Source organism: Ictidomys tridecemlineatus, chromosome 2 (assembly GCF_052094955.1).
Source record: "Ictidomys tridecemlineatus isolate mIctTri1 chromosome 2, mIctTri1.hap1, whole genome shotgun sequence".
Classification (NCBI taxonomy): Eukaryota; Metazoa; Chordata; class Mammalia; order Rodentia; family Sciuridae; genus Ictidomys; species Ictidomys tridecemlineatus.
The window spans coordinates 46,898,615-46,915,776 of NC_135478.1; the positions used below are offsets into that span (position 1 = coordinate 46,898,615).

At 47.0% G+C, this 17,162-nt stretch overlaps 1 protein-coding gene across 5 annotated transcripts in view; it reads right to left on the reverse strand.

Annotated features, from left to right (window-relative positions):
* Positions 1-15,782, reverse strand: part of Cacna2d3 (calcium voltage-gated channel auxiliary subunit alpha2delta 3) — an 873,532-nt gene extending 857,750 nt beyond the window's left edge. For 2 of the 5 annotated variants that reach the window (XM_078038403.1, XM_078038405.1), the window contains exons 1-2: positions 15,458-15,600; positions 13,641-13,722 (exon numbers count right to left, since the gene is read on the reverse strand). In XM_078038403.1, coding sequence (XP_077894529.1) covers positions 13,641-13,722; positions 15,458-15,585 — 210 coding nt within the window. In that variant the 5' untranslated portion in view covers positions 15,586-15,600. Of the gene's footprint in view, positions 1-13,640; positions 13,723-14,406; positions 14,692-15,457 lie in introns of those variants that run through there. The other 3 variants (XM_078038404.1, XM_078038402.1, XM_078038406.1) reach the window with 2 other exon arrangements.
* Between the last annotated feature and the right edge of the window lie 1,380 nt (positions 15,783-17,162).

Sequence of the window (17,162 nt, forward strand, 5' to 3'; positions counted from 1 at the left end):
TAGCAAAATCGCCCCCCACTAAATCCACATAATTTAATTCCCACGTTCCAGCCAGCTGCTCACCCTCCATCTCAGAGGGTCTGCGCTTGGTGCCGGCTCTCAGAACGGCCCAGGCTAGGCTATGGTAGAATACAGATAATTGCACCTGCAGGAAGCAGATGCCAATAAAAATAGCCCAAACTTGCTTCAGGGCCTCTCATGAGACTCCTCTCCTGCTTGAAGAAACCAGAAACCATCCACGAGTGGCGGGCATTGCCGTGAGGTCACCCCAGGAGCCTTCCACGCTAGTGGCAGGTATGCGCGGCAGGTATGCGCAGTAGCAGAGGAGATACAGTTCCGGACAGCCTGCAAAGCACAAACTCAGAAATCTAGTCCCAGCGATGTAAACAACAAAGGGAGAAAAGGAAGCCCCCCTCATTGAGAAGGCGAGATTCACGCTCAGCACACACACCAGGCACACAACTGGAAGCTGGCAGGGCCTCGGAGAAGGCCAGGTGAAGTCTGCAACCCTGTGAAGGTGAAAGGGACAGAAATTAAAATTCACACTTCTCCCTAATGTCACTGGAAATGTGGCATTCGAGCACTTTATGGAATTAGCTGCAGCAGCTTCCTGATTGCCTTTGCCGAGTCGCCTCCCCCAGGTTGATGGTGGCGGCTGCGGCGGCCCCATCAGTCTCGCTTGGTGCTCCTCGTGCACCCGCCTGGCACTGCGGTGCTCCCGCGGCAGCTGCTCGGCCTGGCACTGCAGAGGCTCTGGGACCCCTCAGCCTGACTGGATGCTGCTGAAGGAGATTCAGTGTGTTTGCAGCGTGCTGACCCAGATGGACAGGGATGCTCCCAGGGGCAAGGAGGGGGTCGCCAGGCTGGGAGAAGTGAGGACCCTCTGGTTCTGCTGTCTGGCAGTTCCTGCTGGCACTGACAGGGCTGTGGGTGAGGGACCTGCCTGCAGGGCTTCAGAGCTGGATTGCTGTAGCTGGAAGGCAATCCCCAGTTTTTGCGGCATCCATGACTGAAGCTGGGGATCGTAAAATCCTGACATGGGAGAATAAATGGAGAAAAGAATGGAAGGACTTCATTCTTCGCCTGGGCTCCATGGTGTTCTTATTTGCATCACCGGTTTGTGAGGACAAGGAAAAGGCTGGGCAGGCAATTCTTCTCTTTGTTTATCTGTACATTCATGCATGCCAAAAGGAAACCCTGAAGCCCACCCCAGAGACAGCTGCTATGTGCCAAAGCGGGGTCCTCTCTCAGTCATAAACAGCAAGCCTGCCCTGGGTGAATTTAATGTCTAGCTTACCAACCTCCTACCTCCCCTTCCCCCCACTACCACCATGCAGGAGATAAGGGGTCCTCAGGATATCACACATCCCCAGACCTGCCAAGGGCATGGACGGAGCTGCCGGACTCATTCCATGCAAAATGAAACTGATCCTAGGGGTTAAAGGGCTGAAGCTTTCAAGCTAGCTGTCAATTGTACAGAAAAACAGAACTGGGGCTTCACTGAGAGGGGAAAAAAAAAATAAGCACCAACAAACATCCAGGAAAGGGAGACAAAGAACAGGAACAAAACTAACAGAGGAGATAAAATTGGACACTTCCCCAGTGTCAACTCTGGGCTAAGGCCATCATAAGCCTCAGTACCTCATCCTCCCATGACCTCATTTTACAGGTAAGGAACCTGAGACCTTGACATGCGGCTAAGTGTCAAGCTGGCTCTCAAAGCCAGACTTGTCTGGTTCCAGGGCCTCGGAGCCCAAGCTGATTCTCCATCCATTACCTTATACACAAAGGGAAACTTTACCAAATCCAATTAGATTCTCGGAAAGACTTCTCAGGAATCAGACCTAATGCGGGGAGAGCTGACCCTCAGAGGAAACCAAAAGTCAAGCAACATCATTTTATTATAATAAAAGGAAGAACTACAGAAAGCTAGAGGACTGACTTACTGGCCCTCCCCTCCTTCCAGCTCTTACCCCTTTTACACTCTGCATTATGCAAGCAAATGACAATGCACCCAAGCAAGGAGACAAATAATTCCATGGGGAAAAGACTAAGGGCAGGGAAGCAGTGTCCATTAAATGCCCCTATGAGTCAATAACGTGCATGGACCAAATCAAGGTACAAGAGGCTGATCTTAGGCAATGCCCAAATGCCTCTCCTCTGACCCCATGCCACCCTAGGCCCCTGAGATGGTATTGATATGGCCCAGCCTCAAAAACTGTCTTTGTCACTAGAGCCTTGGGTAAAATTACATTCTCTGTCTTAGTTTCTGCATCTCTGAAATGGAGATGCTAACAGACCTTGGGGGTGGTTATGTTGAAATAAATAAGCACAAGACACAAACTAGAAATAAAGCACCTGCATCATCAGTATCCTTGCTTTCAAAGAAGACCTGAGAGGGCCCCACCATGGGCAGCTTTGTGAAGGTCTCCAAATGAGGGCTCCAATGGCCATATGTTAACTGCCCCCTCAAGCAGACAAACTGCTGTCTTTAGCTCCCAACACTTCCCAGTATGTGGAAGCAACTGGAAAAACACTCTGACAGCAGCCCATCTTTTCCAAACACTTTCCATAAGCTACTTATGGCTAAGTATCCTGTATGCATCTTCTCATTTGTGCCTTTCAATGTAGAAGTTAATGCCACTGTGTCCATTTGATAGATAAGAACACGGAGGTTCAGCCACTCATAAGCAGAAGCATCTAGATTCAGGAAGGTGATGCCACAAGGAAACCCTGAAGCCCAAGAGATGGCTGTGTGCCAAAGATGGGGTTAGACCCGACTGGCTAAGCTCAGATTCAGACTCTCAACTCTATACAGGTCTCTCTTCCCAAGACCAACCATCTCTCTTAAAAGTAGATTTTTAAAAGTCAATCCTCTGATTTCTTTCAAAGTCTCTGTGTATTTCCTATCCATCTTAAGGCATTTGTTTCCAGCAAAAAAAAAAAAACAAAAAAGGGAAAAATCTTGCTATTCGAGTAGAAAATCCAGCTATGTCTCGATAATTCTGAAATTCCTGTTCTGGGAAATGTGTATCATTGGTTTTTTTCAAAAGATTAGTGAGCTATGACCCTCACCTGAGAGGATTACATCTTATTTTAGTATGACCAGGTGACTCCAGATATTCTGAAATACTTGAACTTGGGCACAGACCTTGGGATTTTTAAATTAGTTACGAGTGTTTTTGAAGAAAGGAAAAAAGCACATGTTCATAAAACACACACACACACAAACAAACACACAAAAGCCCTTTATTGGTAGCCTGTTAGAGATTTGCTTCAAGTGTGCCACTGGAGTCAGTGTACAAATTCTGAATCATGAAAGCAAATGACAATAGCATTCCAACAGAGGCCCAGGCCAAAGCCCAGAAGAAAGAATACTCAAACTTCAGTTTTACCATCCCAGAAGCCAAATGACTATCATTTATGTCCATGGGGCAAGCGTCTATGCCCATTGAGCTGTTTGTACATGATGTGATCGTGTTGTGCTAATAGACATTTCACTAATAATGGAAACCGGTAGGAGGTGGAGAGTAAAGCTGTATGTTATGACTCCAGGCTGAAAACTACATACATCCGATGGATTTACTGCCTCCCACATCTATTGTTCTTTTTACAATATTTTTCCACCTCTGCCTTAACAAAGTACCATGGAAAAAGCATTTCGGGTGGAAGAGGTACAAAGAGCCAAATGTCTGCCCCATATTTCTGATTTTCACCTTGCTTTACAAATTATTGTACAATGTTACAGCAAGAACAAACTTTAAACCCACGACTGCCCACCTTCACTGTGCAAGGAACGAGATTAGGAGGATTTGGGAAAGCAAGCAAAAAAAAAAAATCAACTCCTCTCCCTGGGGACATAATACATACTTTTCTCTGTTACTGTGTCCTGCTCACATTAAATGTGCATGACATATGTTGCCTTCATTTTATGAATTCATCATGCAATCAAAGTGACAAAATTCCAGGAGTCTCTCTTGTTCTTCACTAACAATAAATCAGGATGATATCAGTGATAAAGTAACCAGAGAACTAAGGCTTTCCGTGTGCCATACACTGTTCTAAACAGCTATTATTTAATCCATCCCAAAGCCCCATGACACAGGTGGTTTTATTATTTGTTTCACTTTAGGATGAGCAAATCAAGGCCCAGGGCAGTATTGTTAGTGATTCGAAGGACAGAATTCAACCCCACAGCAAGTGCTCTTTTGTAAAAATCTCCTTTTCTCCTGTGCATGGTTCTCTATAATAGAAATCTAGACCATTCTAAAACCGGACACTCTGTTCCCTCCTGGCAGCTGAGAGTTAGTAGTTGTCAGAAAAATGAAGAAGGGATTGCAGGGTCCGGTTTAAAGCAAGGGAGGGCATCTAGATTTGGGAACTCCACTTGCCAATTATTCCTTTCATTCCATTTGAAGGGACATTGAAGTCTCAGGAAAATAAGTCGCCAAGTATACCATGCACTTAGCAACCTGAGCAAACCGATGTACAGCAGGTTCTACTTTTCAGGGAAAACATGAGGGAAAATGCTCTCTGGTTTGTGCAGAAGAGTTGAGTCTTCAAGTTACAGCTGAGATTGGCTGCTGGTCAGGAGCTCCACAAGGTTATTCTCTTCTCTGGCAGCTCCACTTTCCAAGCTGAGGACAGTGGTGGAGGCTACCTGACTCCCCCTTTTTCCCTATGAACTAGGGACCTAGCAGTCAGCCTTTCCATTCTCTATCAGAAATCACACACATCCCATAGCAGGCACAAGTCCACAGTGGAAGTTGTACCCAACCTCATAAGGCTCAGCCACCCACAAAGCTGGTCTTCACTGCCAAAAGAGCACATCTGGAGGTTCTTACCTAAGAGCAGAGCGTCTGGGGGAAAAACAGCAAGGGTGCCCGCATCCCAAACCACCCAGTCCTTCCCATCTTTTGTGAGTCCTGAAAATGAATCCAGTCATGTGCCAGTGGGATGGGCCAAGCCAGCAGCACATACTGTAGAGAAAACTCAAGAGGCTTGAGGGTTATAAAAAGAAAAAAAAAAAATAATAGGTTTCAGTCCCAGCCCCACCATGGAGCAAGCTGTCCCACCTCCCTAAAACTCAAGACCCATCTTGGAGGCAGCTAACATAGGTCTTCTCCCAGGGAGGGAGCCAGATCAAATTCTGTACATCAGCTACTTCCATTCAAAGAATGCTTTGCTCATTGGAAAAAAAAAAAAAAAAGTCCAGCTCCAACCCACTCTCTTACCTGAGAAGGTTATGACCATGCGCACACACTTGGTAGATTGTGGGAAGCCCCCAGGTAAGTCAATCTGACAATCTGTAGAAACAAATGGCTCTTGGGGCACTTTTCTGACTATTGGCCTAAGTGGAATCACCAAAGCCTGGGCAGATTTACTTTCATTACTGAAAGTTTACTAATGTCCAGTGCTAATTACAATAGCAATTTTTAAAAGCTATACAGCCACTATAGCAAAAACTCACTCCCATGATTTCAAAGTGTTGCTTTGTTTATACATTGAGGGGTGGCCAGTTTCACTCACTCCATCTCTTTCAGGAGATCAGCACAGGGCTGCAGACGCTCAAGGCCAAAACACAACAACAGAGCTGCCAAGAAAGCTCTAGAGAGGAGGGCAGAACCAGTGGGAAGAGCCAAGGAACACAGGATGCCCTTCGGTGCCTCCTGTGGGTGGTGACAGATGGCCGTCCCCACATATGGCTTCACCTCCCTGCCCCTTGAACTGAGGGAAGATGGCCATGCCTCAAACTCCTGATGGTCTCCAGCATCACTCCCCATAAAGTTCCTGGGGAACTGGAGTTCTCCAAAGCCTTACAGAGCCCGTTCTCACAGGAGAAAATGCCTGGCATGCTGGCCACGAGGACACTTGGATTAAGGAAGGTCCCGCAGTGGCTTCTGCAAAAATCTGTGCGGCAGAGTCTATGGCCAGAAGTGCTGGGCTCTCCTGTGGCTTATGGGCCTCTCTCTGGGCTGTGGAGCAGACAATGGACACTTCCTCAGCCTGACCCACTGCCCACGTGGCAGGAGGAGCAACGCAGGAGGGTAAGTAATCCAATTCCTGGTGGCAAGGGACAGTTTTCTCTGGGTATCTCCCCCTTCCCTCAGGTAGGAGAGTGCTGACCTCACAGCGCAGAGAACACACCCTGACAGAGGCTGTGACTGTTGCAGCCCTTCCAATCTAAGGTCCTTGGTTCTCTTCCAGGCACCAGGTAGGGATCACCTTGCTACAACGCCAACCCCTAGCCCTCACTCACTCATCCACCCACTTGTTCACTCACTGAGCCAACAGATATGCAGGTCCCACAGTTGCTCAGCAAAGATGACCTGAAGACCTTGTATTTATGCTGCAGCTAATAATGACCATGACTCACTGACCGCGGAGCCTTTGATGTGCCAGGTACTGTGCTAAGGGCTTTGCATATTTTATTTCATTCAATCTTCACCACCGCCTGAAAGACAGACAATTTTGGCCTCCTTTCCCATTTCAATGTGCAAGTTCAGAAGTGTCACTTTTAGAAGTGACCTAACTAGGAAATGGTAAATCAGAGTCTCAAATCCACGTCAATCTAACTTCAAGACTGTCTTCTCAGCTGTTAACCCAGGCTTTAATTGTTTCTGATGTAATTTCCCAGATGTTATCTCCCTTAATCCTTCCAAACACGAGTATTCTTCTTTTTTTTTTTTTTCCCAAACAGGAACTGAGGTGGGAAAAGATAACACAAAAAATGAGAGAGTGCAGCTCCATGGCCAGGTATGCAGATTCCAGATGAATCTCAGTCACCTTAGGGAGGCTGCTTCACTTCTGCAAGCCTCAGCTTCTAAATCTGTAAAGTGGGATGAATGACACTCTCAGCCTCATTAGGTTGTTGAGAGAATTTAGTGAGATAACAGGGCTTATCACAGGACCTGGAATAGAGAGACTGCACAGTGAATGCTATCTGCTTTTACTATTAGATGCAACCATTTACCCAAGGCTACTTAGGAAATGCAGATGGAAAAGATAAGCAGACAGAGCTGCTAAGCCAGTGGCCTTTCCTTCACCGACAACATTGAATCTCCAAGGACCGGCATCTCTGGAAATACCCCAAGCTCTCCACCTATTACCACATAGAATTCCACAGACTGAATGGGGCTAAATGGATGAGCTACAAAGAAGGAAAAAACAGAGCACCAAACTAAAGGCAGCCTAACCCATAGGGGGCTTAGCCACACTTGGTTTAATGCTCTACTGTCATCATCTTGAGATGCTAAATAATTTTTTAACATGGAATTCTGCACTTTGCAATGGGCCGTGCGAATTATACAGCTGGTCCTGATCTCAGCAGCTTCTCACATTCCAGCTGCATATGAAATCCCGCACACTGGACAAATCTAAGCCTGGGGGACTGGGTCACTGGGTTCTGTCCCAGCACCCTGGCTCACTCTCTCAGAACAACCAAGAGGACAAGAACAGGCTTCTCCAACAACAGGCAGCATCTGGCACATTCTGTTATGAGCAGCCTCCACTTTTATTGGCACAGGCACATGCACTCACAAAAAAACTTAATAAGGATAATGGTAATGGCATGTTCAACCCCCAGAATCAATGGGGAGTTTCTTGCCCTAAAATGGATAACCAGAGGTCCTTTGGGTGAACCCACAGCATTACAGCCCTGCCCAACTTGCCTGTTCAGATTGCTTACATGGATAACAGCTCTTTTAACCTTGGGAGGGTACTGTTTTCCAATAACGGGTGCCAAGATAAATACTCTGAAGTGCACAGAGTGAAGCAACCACCATCTATTCCTTGTCAAGAGATAATGCTCTCTTTTCCAATACAGCCTTCGAATGCACACTAACCGTTTGGCTTGTGGGTTGTTTATTTTCATAATCTTGATTTGGGGTAACTGAGGAGCGATGAAACACATACATTTCATACTCCTTATAAATGTAGCACCTTATTTGAACTTGTTCAAAGCAGATGAAAATTGAAATGCTTACCACTTGGTAGAAATATATCAGACCCTTTACAGAGTTTTGTTGTAAAAATAATAATAATAATAACTTGACTCTAGAAAGCAGCTGGGCTGGCTAGGTACACAGACACCCCCTACATGTTAGCCTCACAGATGCCCAACATACCCAGGGTGGTGGCAAGGTTGGACTCCTCTGGAGAGGGTCCTGGCAGTGCTTCATATTCAGGAGCAACTGCCTTAAGGGAATCTGCCCATCACTAAGTATTCAGGGAAATCCCACCCTCCTCTTCCTCACCATTTTATCTTCCTGTCTTGAAGGACAGGCTAAGTCCTGTTTAATGGACTGAGAAGGACAGCCGAAGATCACCAAAGCCTGACATTAGGATCTCTACCTCTCATTGAATGATACTCAAAAGCTTCCCTTCAGCCACTCGAGGTGAAACACAGGCCATTATGTCTCTTTGTGTAAAAATGACATTAAATGGGGGGGGGTCTCATCTGCTAATTTATAGACTGGCATTTTATAACATCTATTTGATTTCTTTCTCAGTCTCGGCCACTGCAAAACCTCTAAGTCAAACCACCAATGGCTTGGGGAACTCACGACCTGCTAAAATTTTCCATCCTGAAGACACTGGAGGGCTCAACTCAGAAGGTCTTTCAACCAGCACTGTGACTATGAAAGGTGCAGGGGTAGGGGTGGGGGTCCAGATCTAAATGCTGCTCACTGCTTGACAGACAATTGATAGACAATGTGTTTTTGGATAAAGTAAAAGTCTATTTGTTGGCTTCTATGATAGCAAATCTGGATTAATGACAACCCTGAAACAAAGGATCCTGCTCATGTGAGAAGGTGCACTTCTCTAAGGTAAGCCCAGCACACCAAGTCATTCATTGATCATCCTAAATGGGAACACTAAACACAGACTGAGGATCAATCAAAACCTGAAAAAGGCTTAAAATCCCAACCTAGCCCTCCTGTGAGTATGTATTTCAAATTGCAATGAAACGAAACACCTGAAAGAGCTGCAGGTATTGGGGGTAATCACTTCACAGTTATTTCACTTCTGTTCATTCTAATACATAGCTACGTCTTCATCAAAAACTGGAAGTTCTAATTGTGCTTGCCCATGCCTGACAGCTCTCGTAATTGTTAGGTGGTTTGGTATTCACATGTTTGCCTAAAATCAAACTGGTATTAGAATAAACTAATTAATTAATTAATTAAAACAGCATTAAAACACCATATAAAAACATCAAATCTAAATAACCACATTGGAATAAATATCTGAAGTCTGCCTCCACAAGAAAACCATGCCTTTATTTTCATTTCCCTTTATTGTGACTAGCATCTGTAAAATCACCTGAGCAAAATGAAGTAGAATGTATCTGATGGGAAAGGAATTTTAAGAAAGATTAAAAAAAAAAAAAGAAAGAAAGAAAGAAAAAGAATGAATGAAAGAGGTTCATGAAAAAACTTACCAAGTGACCAACCATGTGTGAGTTTGCAAGTGTAATTGGATATTTGCCTAAAATGCACATCCTAGTGATTGGGCTACTAAAACCAATCAACTGTCCAGAAAGATTGAAAACTGTCATTTCAGAAATTTCAAGGCTTTAAGAAATAATCTGCAGGGGAAAAGTCGAGTCACTTGAAGTGGTGCTGTGAATTAAGCCACCGGCAGCATAGGCCAAACGCATTTCTCTTTTGGGATGGGAGGTAACTGTGTTTATTCAACAACACAAATGTTCCACAAAATAGAGCCTCCTTCATAATCTGTAATGTCAGGCTTCCTACAGGCAGCTACAGCACCGCTACTCAGGTCCTAGTGCGTGAATTATTCCTTTTTAATTATTTAAAAGTCCATCGATTTCCACATTGATGAAAAGTCATAATTATAAAAATGGCTTAAGGAATCAACCTTTTACTTTGCTGACTCTGTCCTGTGGAAAGAGACATCAAGTTTATGTATTAAAGCCAATCTCTCAATAAATAGTTGATAACACAAAATCCTGGTTGTGCATTCCAAGAAGAACATGCCTGGTAAGTGCCGCAGGAGGCATCCAAGGCAAATGTCAATTCTGCTCTGACTTTAATGGCAGAGACGCATATTACCTATATTTCTGTCGTGTATTTATCATCACGATTCTGGAAAATGTAATGGGAACTCTGGGTCCCCATAAACTTTCACTCCTGGAAATGTAAGCCTCAACAGAATGAAAAACTCAGTTCCTACCAAAAATCCCCCTAAGGAGGATGAAATGAGAATCATGCAGACTAGATGTCTTTTAGTATGAATGCTCAAGGTGCAGAGCCTATGAGTTTAACAACCCAGGTTCACAGACTTACTGGAATGTTTCTCACTGAATCCCAAAATAGTGAGGTGATGAAACCAGGCCTCCCCAAAAGAACCCAACAACCAGCATTCTTTGGGGAAAATGGGGAGAGAAGGAATGGGGTTGCCTAATGCTGGAGTGAATGTGTGAAAAAAGAAAGTTAATTACAAGTTGAAGTGAATGGAAACCCCTGCAGGATCTGCCAGCCAGGCACAGAGCAGCATACCAGTACTTTTTACCCTTCCCGGGGCTTACTATGCTCTAACAATCTCGAAACCTCTTGAGATTCACACCAACTATCTTCTACTGTGTTCAGAAAATATACAACTTTGCACAAATATGCCTTGCTGCATTTTATAAAACCAAAAATACTCCCTTCATATAGTATTAATTGGTTGCTATTTCTGTGCTCAACTAAGACAAAAAAAATATATGAGAAAGTCTGGCATTGAAAACCTAATATATTGTTGTAATATAAAGTAAAAAAAAAAAAACCCACAGTATCAAACAGAAACAAAGGAGAAAATAATTCTCCTTTCTAATGTGATATGAAGTATATTGCTAAATGTTTGTGTTTACTCTGATGAAATTAGCAATAATGCTACCATCTTAAATTATAGTACCTGATGAAAACATGTTACCCAAATGGCAGTTTTCCAAGTCTTCAAACACCTTAAAATAGATGGCAAATTCTTATTTAACGTCTATTTACAATAGTTACTTTGTAAAGTTTAGGCCTTACTGCAAAAATTACTAAACTCCCATTTTAAAATTGAATATACTCCCCTGAATCACAACGTGAAGTGTCGATTAAAGAAATTACATAAAATACGTAAAATTACAATACATAAAATTACATAGCGGGTGTACATTACAACTTTCTTAACTGAAAATCAAGTTTAAATGTCCATTCCTTAAAAGTGCAATTACAGTCTATTATAGAACATGTTATTGGCACCTTTGAGTTCCCTTAATACAATGTTGCATTTTCTAATCCAGTTTGCTAACTTATTTTGAAAGCCTCTTAATTGGTAAGGATTCAGTGAAGTGATGGATAGATGCATAGAGCTTTGGTTTAGAGGAGTAATTCCTTGCATGAGTGGCCAAAAAACTTGAAAAAAAAAAAAAAGCAAGAGAGGCAACTATTTTCTTGCTTTTTCAAATGATGTTAGACCTCCCACACTCCAAGCATCTCAGATCATTTCCCTTTCATACCCTGAACTCTCTATACCAACGTTCTTTGCTAATTTTAAGAACACAATCATATTTGGGAAGTGATAGACTGAGATGGCCAAAAGATACCTGCAAAAATGTTTCCCAACTTGTCTAACATATCTTTCCTAACACTCATGAAAGTCCTTGCAAAGCAATCTGAAGCCATGGGCATTTCAGGACCCCCCAGAGCAGATGATTGCCAATCAAGTACTAAAGCAGATACCCATTCTGGAACCTCATGCTGAACAACACCTCACCTGCCCCTCGAATCAGATCACAAAATATCAAGCAGCAGCAAGAAATTACAACAAAGCCATAAACAGCTGGAAATAATTTCACAATTGTCAAGCTGCAAACATGACAAAAGCAAAGCAAGGCTAGTGAATTCAATATCAGAAAGGATGCTGATGAGAAGGTAAGAGAAGCATTTTAGCTGTTTCCAATCTGCTATTATAGAATAACCAATAATAGGGTTGATGGGGTTTTGTGCAATCTGTGTGTGCGTGTGTGTGTTTTAACTTCAGAAAGGAAAAAATCATATTTCATAGGCTACCACCAAATGTGAGATAGAAAATATGTGAGGGGGGGAAGGAGGCTCTGAAGGGATTCTTTCAGAGTTGCTACAACTAAAACATGCAGGTGAAAAAATATTTCTTTAAAGTTATACAAAATGTTCTGTTCTTTAAAAGCATAAGGAAAACACACAGGCAATGTCACAGTTCAGAGCTCTTCACATACAACATCTGACAAGTGGATAAAAAGCCAAAGCAAAGTACAGACTGGGTCTGGTCCAAAGGACAATAATATAAGGGGAAAAGGCAATTCCTGTAAGGAAGACCACGCGTATATAAAATATCACCTTCTGTAAAGGCATATCATAGAATCAAGTTTATATCAGCTGACTATTGAACTTCCCAAATTACAGAGGTGAGCAAACAATTTTTCCAATGGTTTCAAGGAATATGGGCTACTGGAAATGTTTAAGTCCACATACCTTGTCATCTCACTGTGGGGTGATGCTTTATTATGATATTTGGATTTCATGTGAGAAACTGTTTCATATAATGTCCCCAAAAATGCTACTCTCTGAAATGGAATGCCATAAATAAAATACGTACTTGGTTACCAGGCAGCATGCACAACACATATGGTACGTTGGCCCAAAAAACACATTTAAAAATGCTTAAAAGTTAACTTAACAATTTAAGCTGTTTGTACCCATTTTCAGAGAACTATCCCCTCAAGGCCAATTTTATTTTCTATTTGCCAGGAGAATATGTGGATTGATCCTTGTTGATTTGCTAACTTGAAATTCTCTTAAAGCTCTCTATTCTGTCTGCCCTGGCCCATTCTTTTTCTATATTTCTTGGAGGGGGAGAACGAAGGACCATGTATCTCACAATGTAATTTTAAGCATAATGCTGCCTGCTTGAATTAAAATTGATGCAGCTTCTGATAAAAGCCTAATAATCAATTCTCCGTTCTCATTACTCTCCAGAATTATATGGACACAGACCAATTTCTTAAGTTTGTGGACTACTCTCATAGGTTATTACTCGGCAGTGCAGCTGAGTGGAAAGATAACCACATTCATTCTCCTTATCTGTAATGATGTAATGCATCCCAGCCCTGGGTCTAGATGATTGGGGAATAATGGGATTGTACAACTGCAGGGATGACAAACAATAGTGCAGCGTCTTTCTCTGATACACTGAACCCCACTGAGCCTCCAATGCAAGGTGAAAGACATCATAAAACACGCACTGGTTCTGCCTCTTGGATGAAGTTAGCATTTTTTTGGCCCGAGGAGCATCTGCTCTCACACTGAAACAGCAATACCGACACTGAAAGGAAAGCCATGCAAAAACACTCAATTTCCAAGCCCCAGCCAGGACAGTACAAGTGAGTATCCTGCTTTTCTTTGTGTTTAGAATCAAGTGTCATCTAAAAATAACCGGTTGGTAGGGAGAAGTCACTGCACAGTACAATGCCAAGAAACCAGGATCAGAGACTCCTCTGATAACTGATGCAGCTCGGGGCTCACGTTTGTTTGGAAAACTAAATCTGCCTCCATTTTCTGTGCTGGAAAAAAAAAAATCATCGCTTCCTGCCACCACGGAAACCTTACCTTTTGAAGAAGCTGGGAACCGGAGTACTTAGCAGCGATGGATTTTATCTCTCCACCAAAAGCGGAGGCCCACAGCTTCACCCTACAGGGAGAAAGGGCACAAGATGAAATGTAACACTCGTGCCACAGTCTACACGCACGCACACACCGGGCTATGGCTGAAAGAACCCGAGCAATGTAACATTAAAGAAAAGGGGAGAAAAGCTAGAAAAAAGCGCCCTGGCAGAAACTACCGGTGCCAAACTGCAGAGCACAGCGCGGGAGGGGATACGAGGGGGGGTCACATAGTTCAGAATGCGCAAAGTCTCCCGGGCTCTCCAAAAAGCCCAATGGGTTTTATTTGAACAATTACCTGAAGACTTGATCACACAAAATGGGCATCGCTGGACATACGTACTAGTCCGAAAAAAATCCACCACCCATCCCCCTTCCCACAAAATAAGTGAGATGACAAGGTAGCAAAGAAGGAGGTAATTAAACGGCCCATGGAAGTTGGAGTCGGTAAACAGGCTCCAAACTTGGTGCTGTCACTTGAGGTGAGCCTCTCCAGGTCTCACTCGCCAACCCGAAGGAAGGGCTGAGAGGATCCCACCCCAGCTTCGCCGCCTCATGCTGATCCCTAAAGGCAGGTGCGAGAGGCGAGGCCGGCGAGGCCGGCGCCCCTGGCAGGTCCTGTCCAGCCGCACCTGCAGGCGCCCAAACTTGGGCACAGTGGGTTGCGGGCGGCGGGGTCCCCTCCCCGGGCGGCGCAGCACCCGGCACTTACACCGAGAGCGGGATCTGCTGCTCCGAGCGCACCACATCCCCCAGCGCGGCGTAGAGAAGCGCGGCGGCCAGGAGCGCCGAGGCCCCCCGGGACGCGCGGCGCAGCGAGCCCGGCCCGGCCATGCTGGGCTCTCTCCGACGCGCCGGCGGCGGCGGCGACTAGAGTGGCCGCGGGGAGCTGCGCCGGGCGGGCGGTGGGCGAGCGCGCTGGGCTGCCTGCTCTGCTCTGCGCCGCCCCGCCTGCCTCTCGCGCGCCAGGCTCACTTGGGGAGCAGAAAAAGGAGCGGGGTGGGGGGGAGGGCGGAGAGGAGGAGGGAGGGAGAGAGGTGGGAGGGAGGCGGGCGCGGGAGGAGGCAGGGAGACGCGCCTCTCGCAGCGGCTGCCGCCCGGCCCCGCCTCAGCGGCCCCGGGGAGTCCGGCGGGCAGCGGCGGGAGGGCGCGAGGCGCCTCGCGGGCGGGGACTCGCAAACTCCAGTGTCCTTGGCGGCGGCCGATCGCGCCCTGCCCCGCCCGGCCCACTGCGGCCGCGAGTTCTTTACAACTCTGCAGTCCGCCGCCGCGGGCGCGACTCTCGGACTGCCCCGGGGCTGGCCTCAGGCCCTGGCGACCCGAGCCGGGGTGGGGGTGGGGGCGCAGAAGGGAGGCCCAGGGCCCGGCGCCCCACACTTTGCCAGTGACTGCTCGGACTGTGCGCCGCGTGCTCCGACCGCCACCGGGCCGGGCCAGGTTAGGGCCGGCGGGGTCGAAGTACCAGGAGCCTAGAGGTGACGCGACCCCCACCCACGTCGCTCAATTTTCCGGGTAAAGAAGCAGAAGTGTGAGAAAGGGGCCGGCTCGAGGCGGCGGAGGGGGTCGCACGTGGGGCGGAGCAGGGTGGGAATGGGACTTGGGGCTCTGTCTAGGGCACCGCTGCGTGGCCGCCCACAGCTGCTCCTGGGCCGCGGCGCCCGACTGGAGAAGGGGCGGAGGGAGGCGCTGCGGCCGTGGCGCGGGCGCACGAGCGCAGGGCTCTGGCGTTGGCCCGCAGCGCAGCCGCCCCTGGCGCTCCCTACCGTGGGCCCGGGGCTTTCGGAGCTGCCCTCGCACCAGCCGGCTGAGGCCGGGGGTCAGCGCCGTTGTGGCAAGTGCCAGCAGCCGGGATGTCAGGGCTGAGAGGAAGCAAATGCGGCGCCGAGTCCATCCTGACCCGCGGACACCCTTGATTCCGGGGGAAGAAGATTCCCCACCGGCTTTTCACGCCAGCCCCAGCCCTCTGGACTGGAGCCGCGGAGCGCCGGCTGAGGTGCAGTGTGGCCGCCCGCAGAGGAGGGGGCGAGGCAAAAGGAAGTCGGGGAAACCCCTGGGCGCCCCGAACCAGGTTTCCCCGCGGCTCTTTCCATCACCTCTCCCACCCCAGGACCCATCTCTCGGAGCCCCTTGTACCCATACGAGGTCTGGGATGTGACTAGGAACTTTGTGGAGCCCTCGCGCGGGCTGGCGGTAACTACCGACCCGATTGAGGCTGAGTCATCCTCTCCCGACCGAGCGCAACTCGGGTGACCCTGGCAAGCCGCGCGCTCTTGACGTTGCCGAGTCTTCCAGCGCTCCCGCAGCCTAGGTTCTCCTTATTTGCATGCTTTTCTGCAACAGGGCCCTTTCGTTCCTCCCTGTCACCTGCCCTTGGCCTCTGCACCCTCAGGTTGCAGGGAATTAAGGATGGGCTCCAGTCTTCTCCGAGTTTATAGGGTTAGGATCCAGGCCGGCTTGCCTGCCCAGCAATCCCTGAAAAAAAAAGTTAACCCAGCGGATATTGGGATTGATATCAGAGTTGGCTGCAAGGGGCAAAGGACCACCGATGGGCCATAGGAGCTTTTTCCCAAGTGTCAGCAGACCCTGGGCTCTGGTGGGCTTTGGCAAGTCGCGCTCGCACCTAGGGGAGCAGCGCAGGGAATAGGCTCCATGGGGGGAAACCGCCAGGTGCGCTCCGCCCACGGCAATGTCTACAATGTCTTCGGATGACTAACCGGTTATAATGAATTCTCCGCTTCTGTGCACACCTCCCGCTTCTGAAAACGTGCCAGTCCTTCCCAAGCCGAGCCAAGCACGGCCTGACCCCAGGGCAAGCGGTCCGGAAGGCTTTAACACTCAAATTGAGGGCTGCAAGAAAATGAATTTTCCTGTCACAATGCAAGAACCTTCTTTCTAAATGAATGTGTGAGTGAATGAACGGGTACTCGTGCTAGCCCTTATTTGTAAGACTTCATCCGTTTTCTCTGTGGTGTCTACATAAACAGCCCTTCATGCACTCACCCGTTGTTCATCCACTCAATAATGACCTAGCATCTTTTACATGACAGGCACGGTTGGACATGCTGGGAAACTAGAGGTGAACAAATCAGGCGATGTGGTGGTTGCACACTAGGAGGGCAACAGGCTGTACCCCAAAAGGCATAATGACGACTGCATAATAATACTCTTTGACCAGCCACCAACAATAGTATACATGAAGAAAAAGTGCCAGTGACTACTCTTACTATTGTTATACCTATTAACTGATGAAAAAAAATGTAGGCACAGAGAAATGATACAGCTTAGTCATGCTTAAACAACCACCTGCCTGCTGGAGTACACGGAAGGCCAGTAGACACCAAGGTCATGACATTTGATAATGAAGTCATTATGCTCTGCCAGCCTGACACAGGTGAACTCTGAAGTTGTTTCAGAGCAACTAAAGTGTAAGAGAAAGGAGCCTGGGCACAGGAGTTGCAGCTCCAGGAG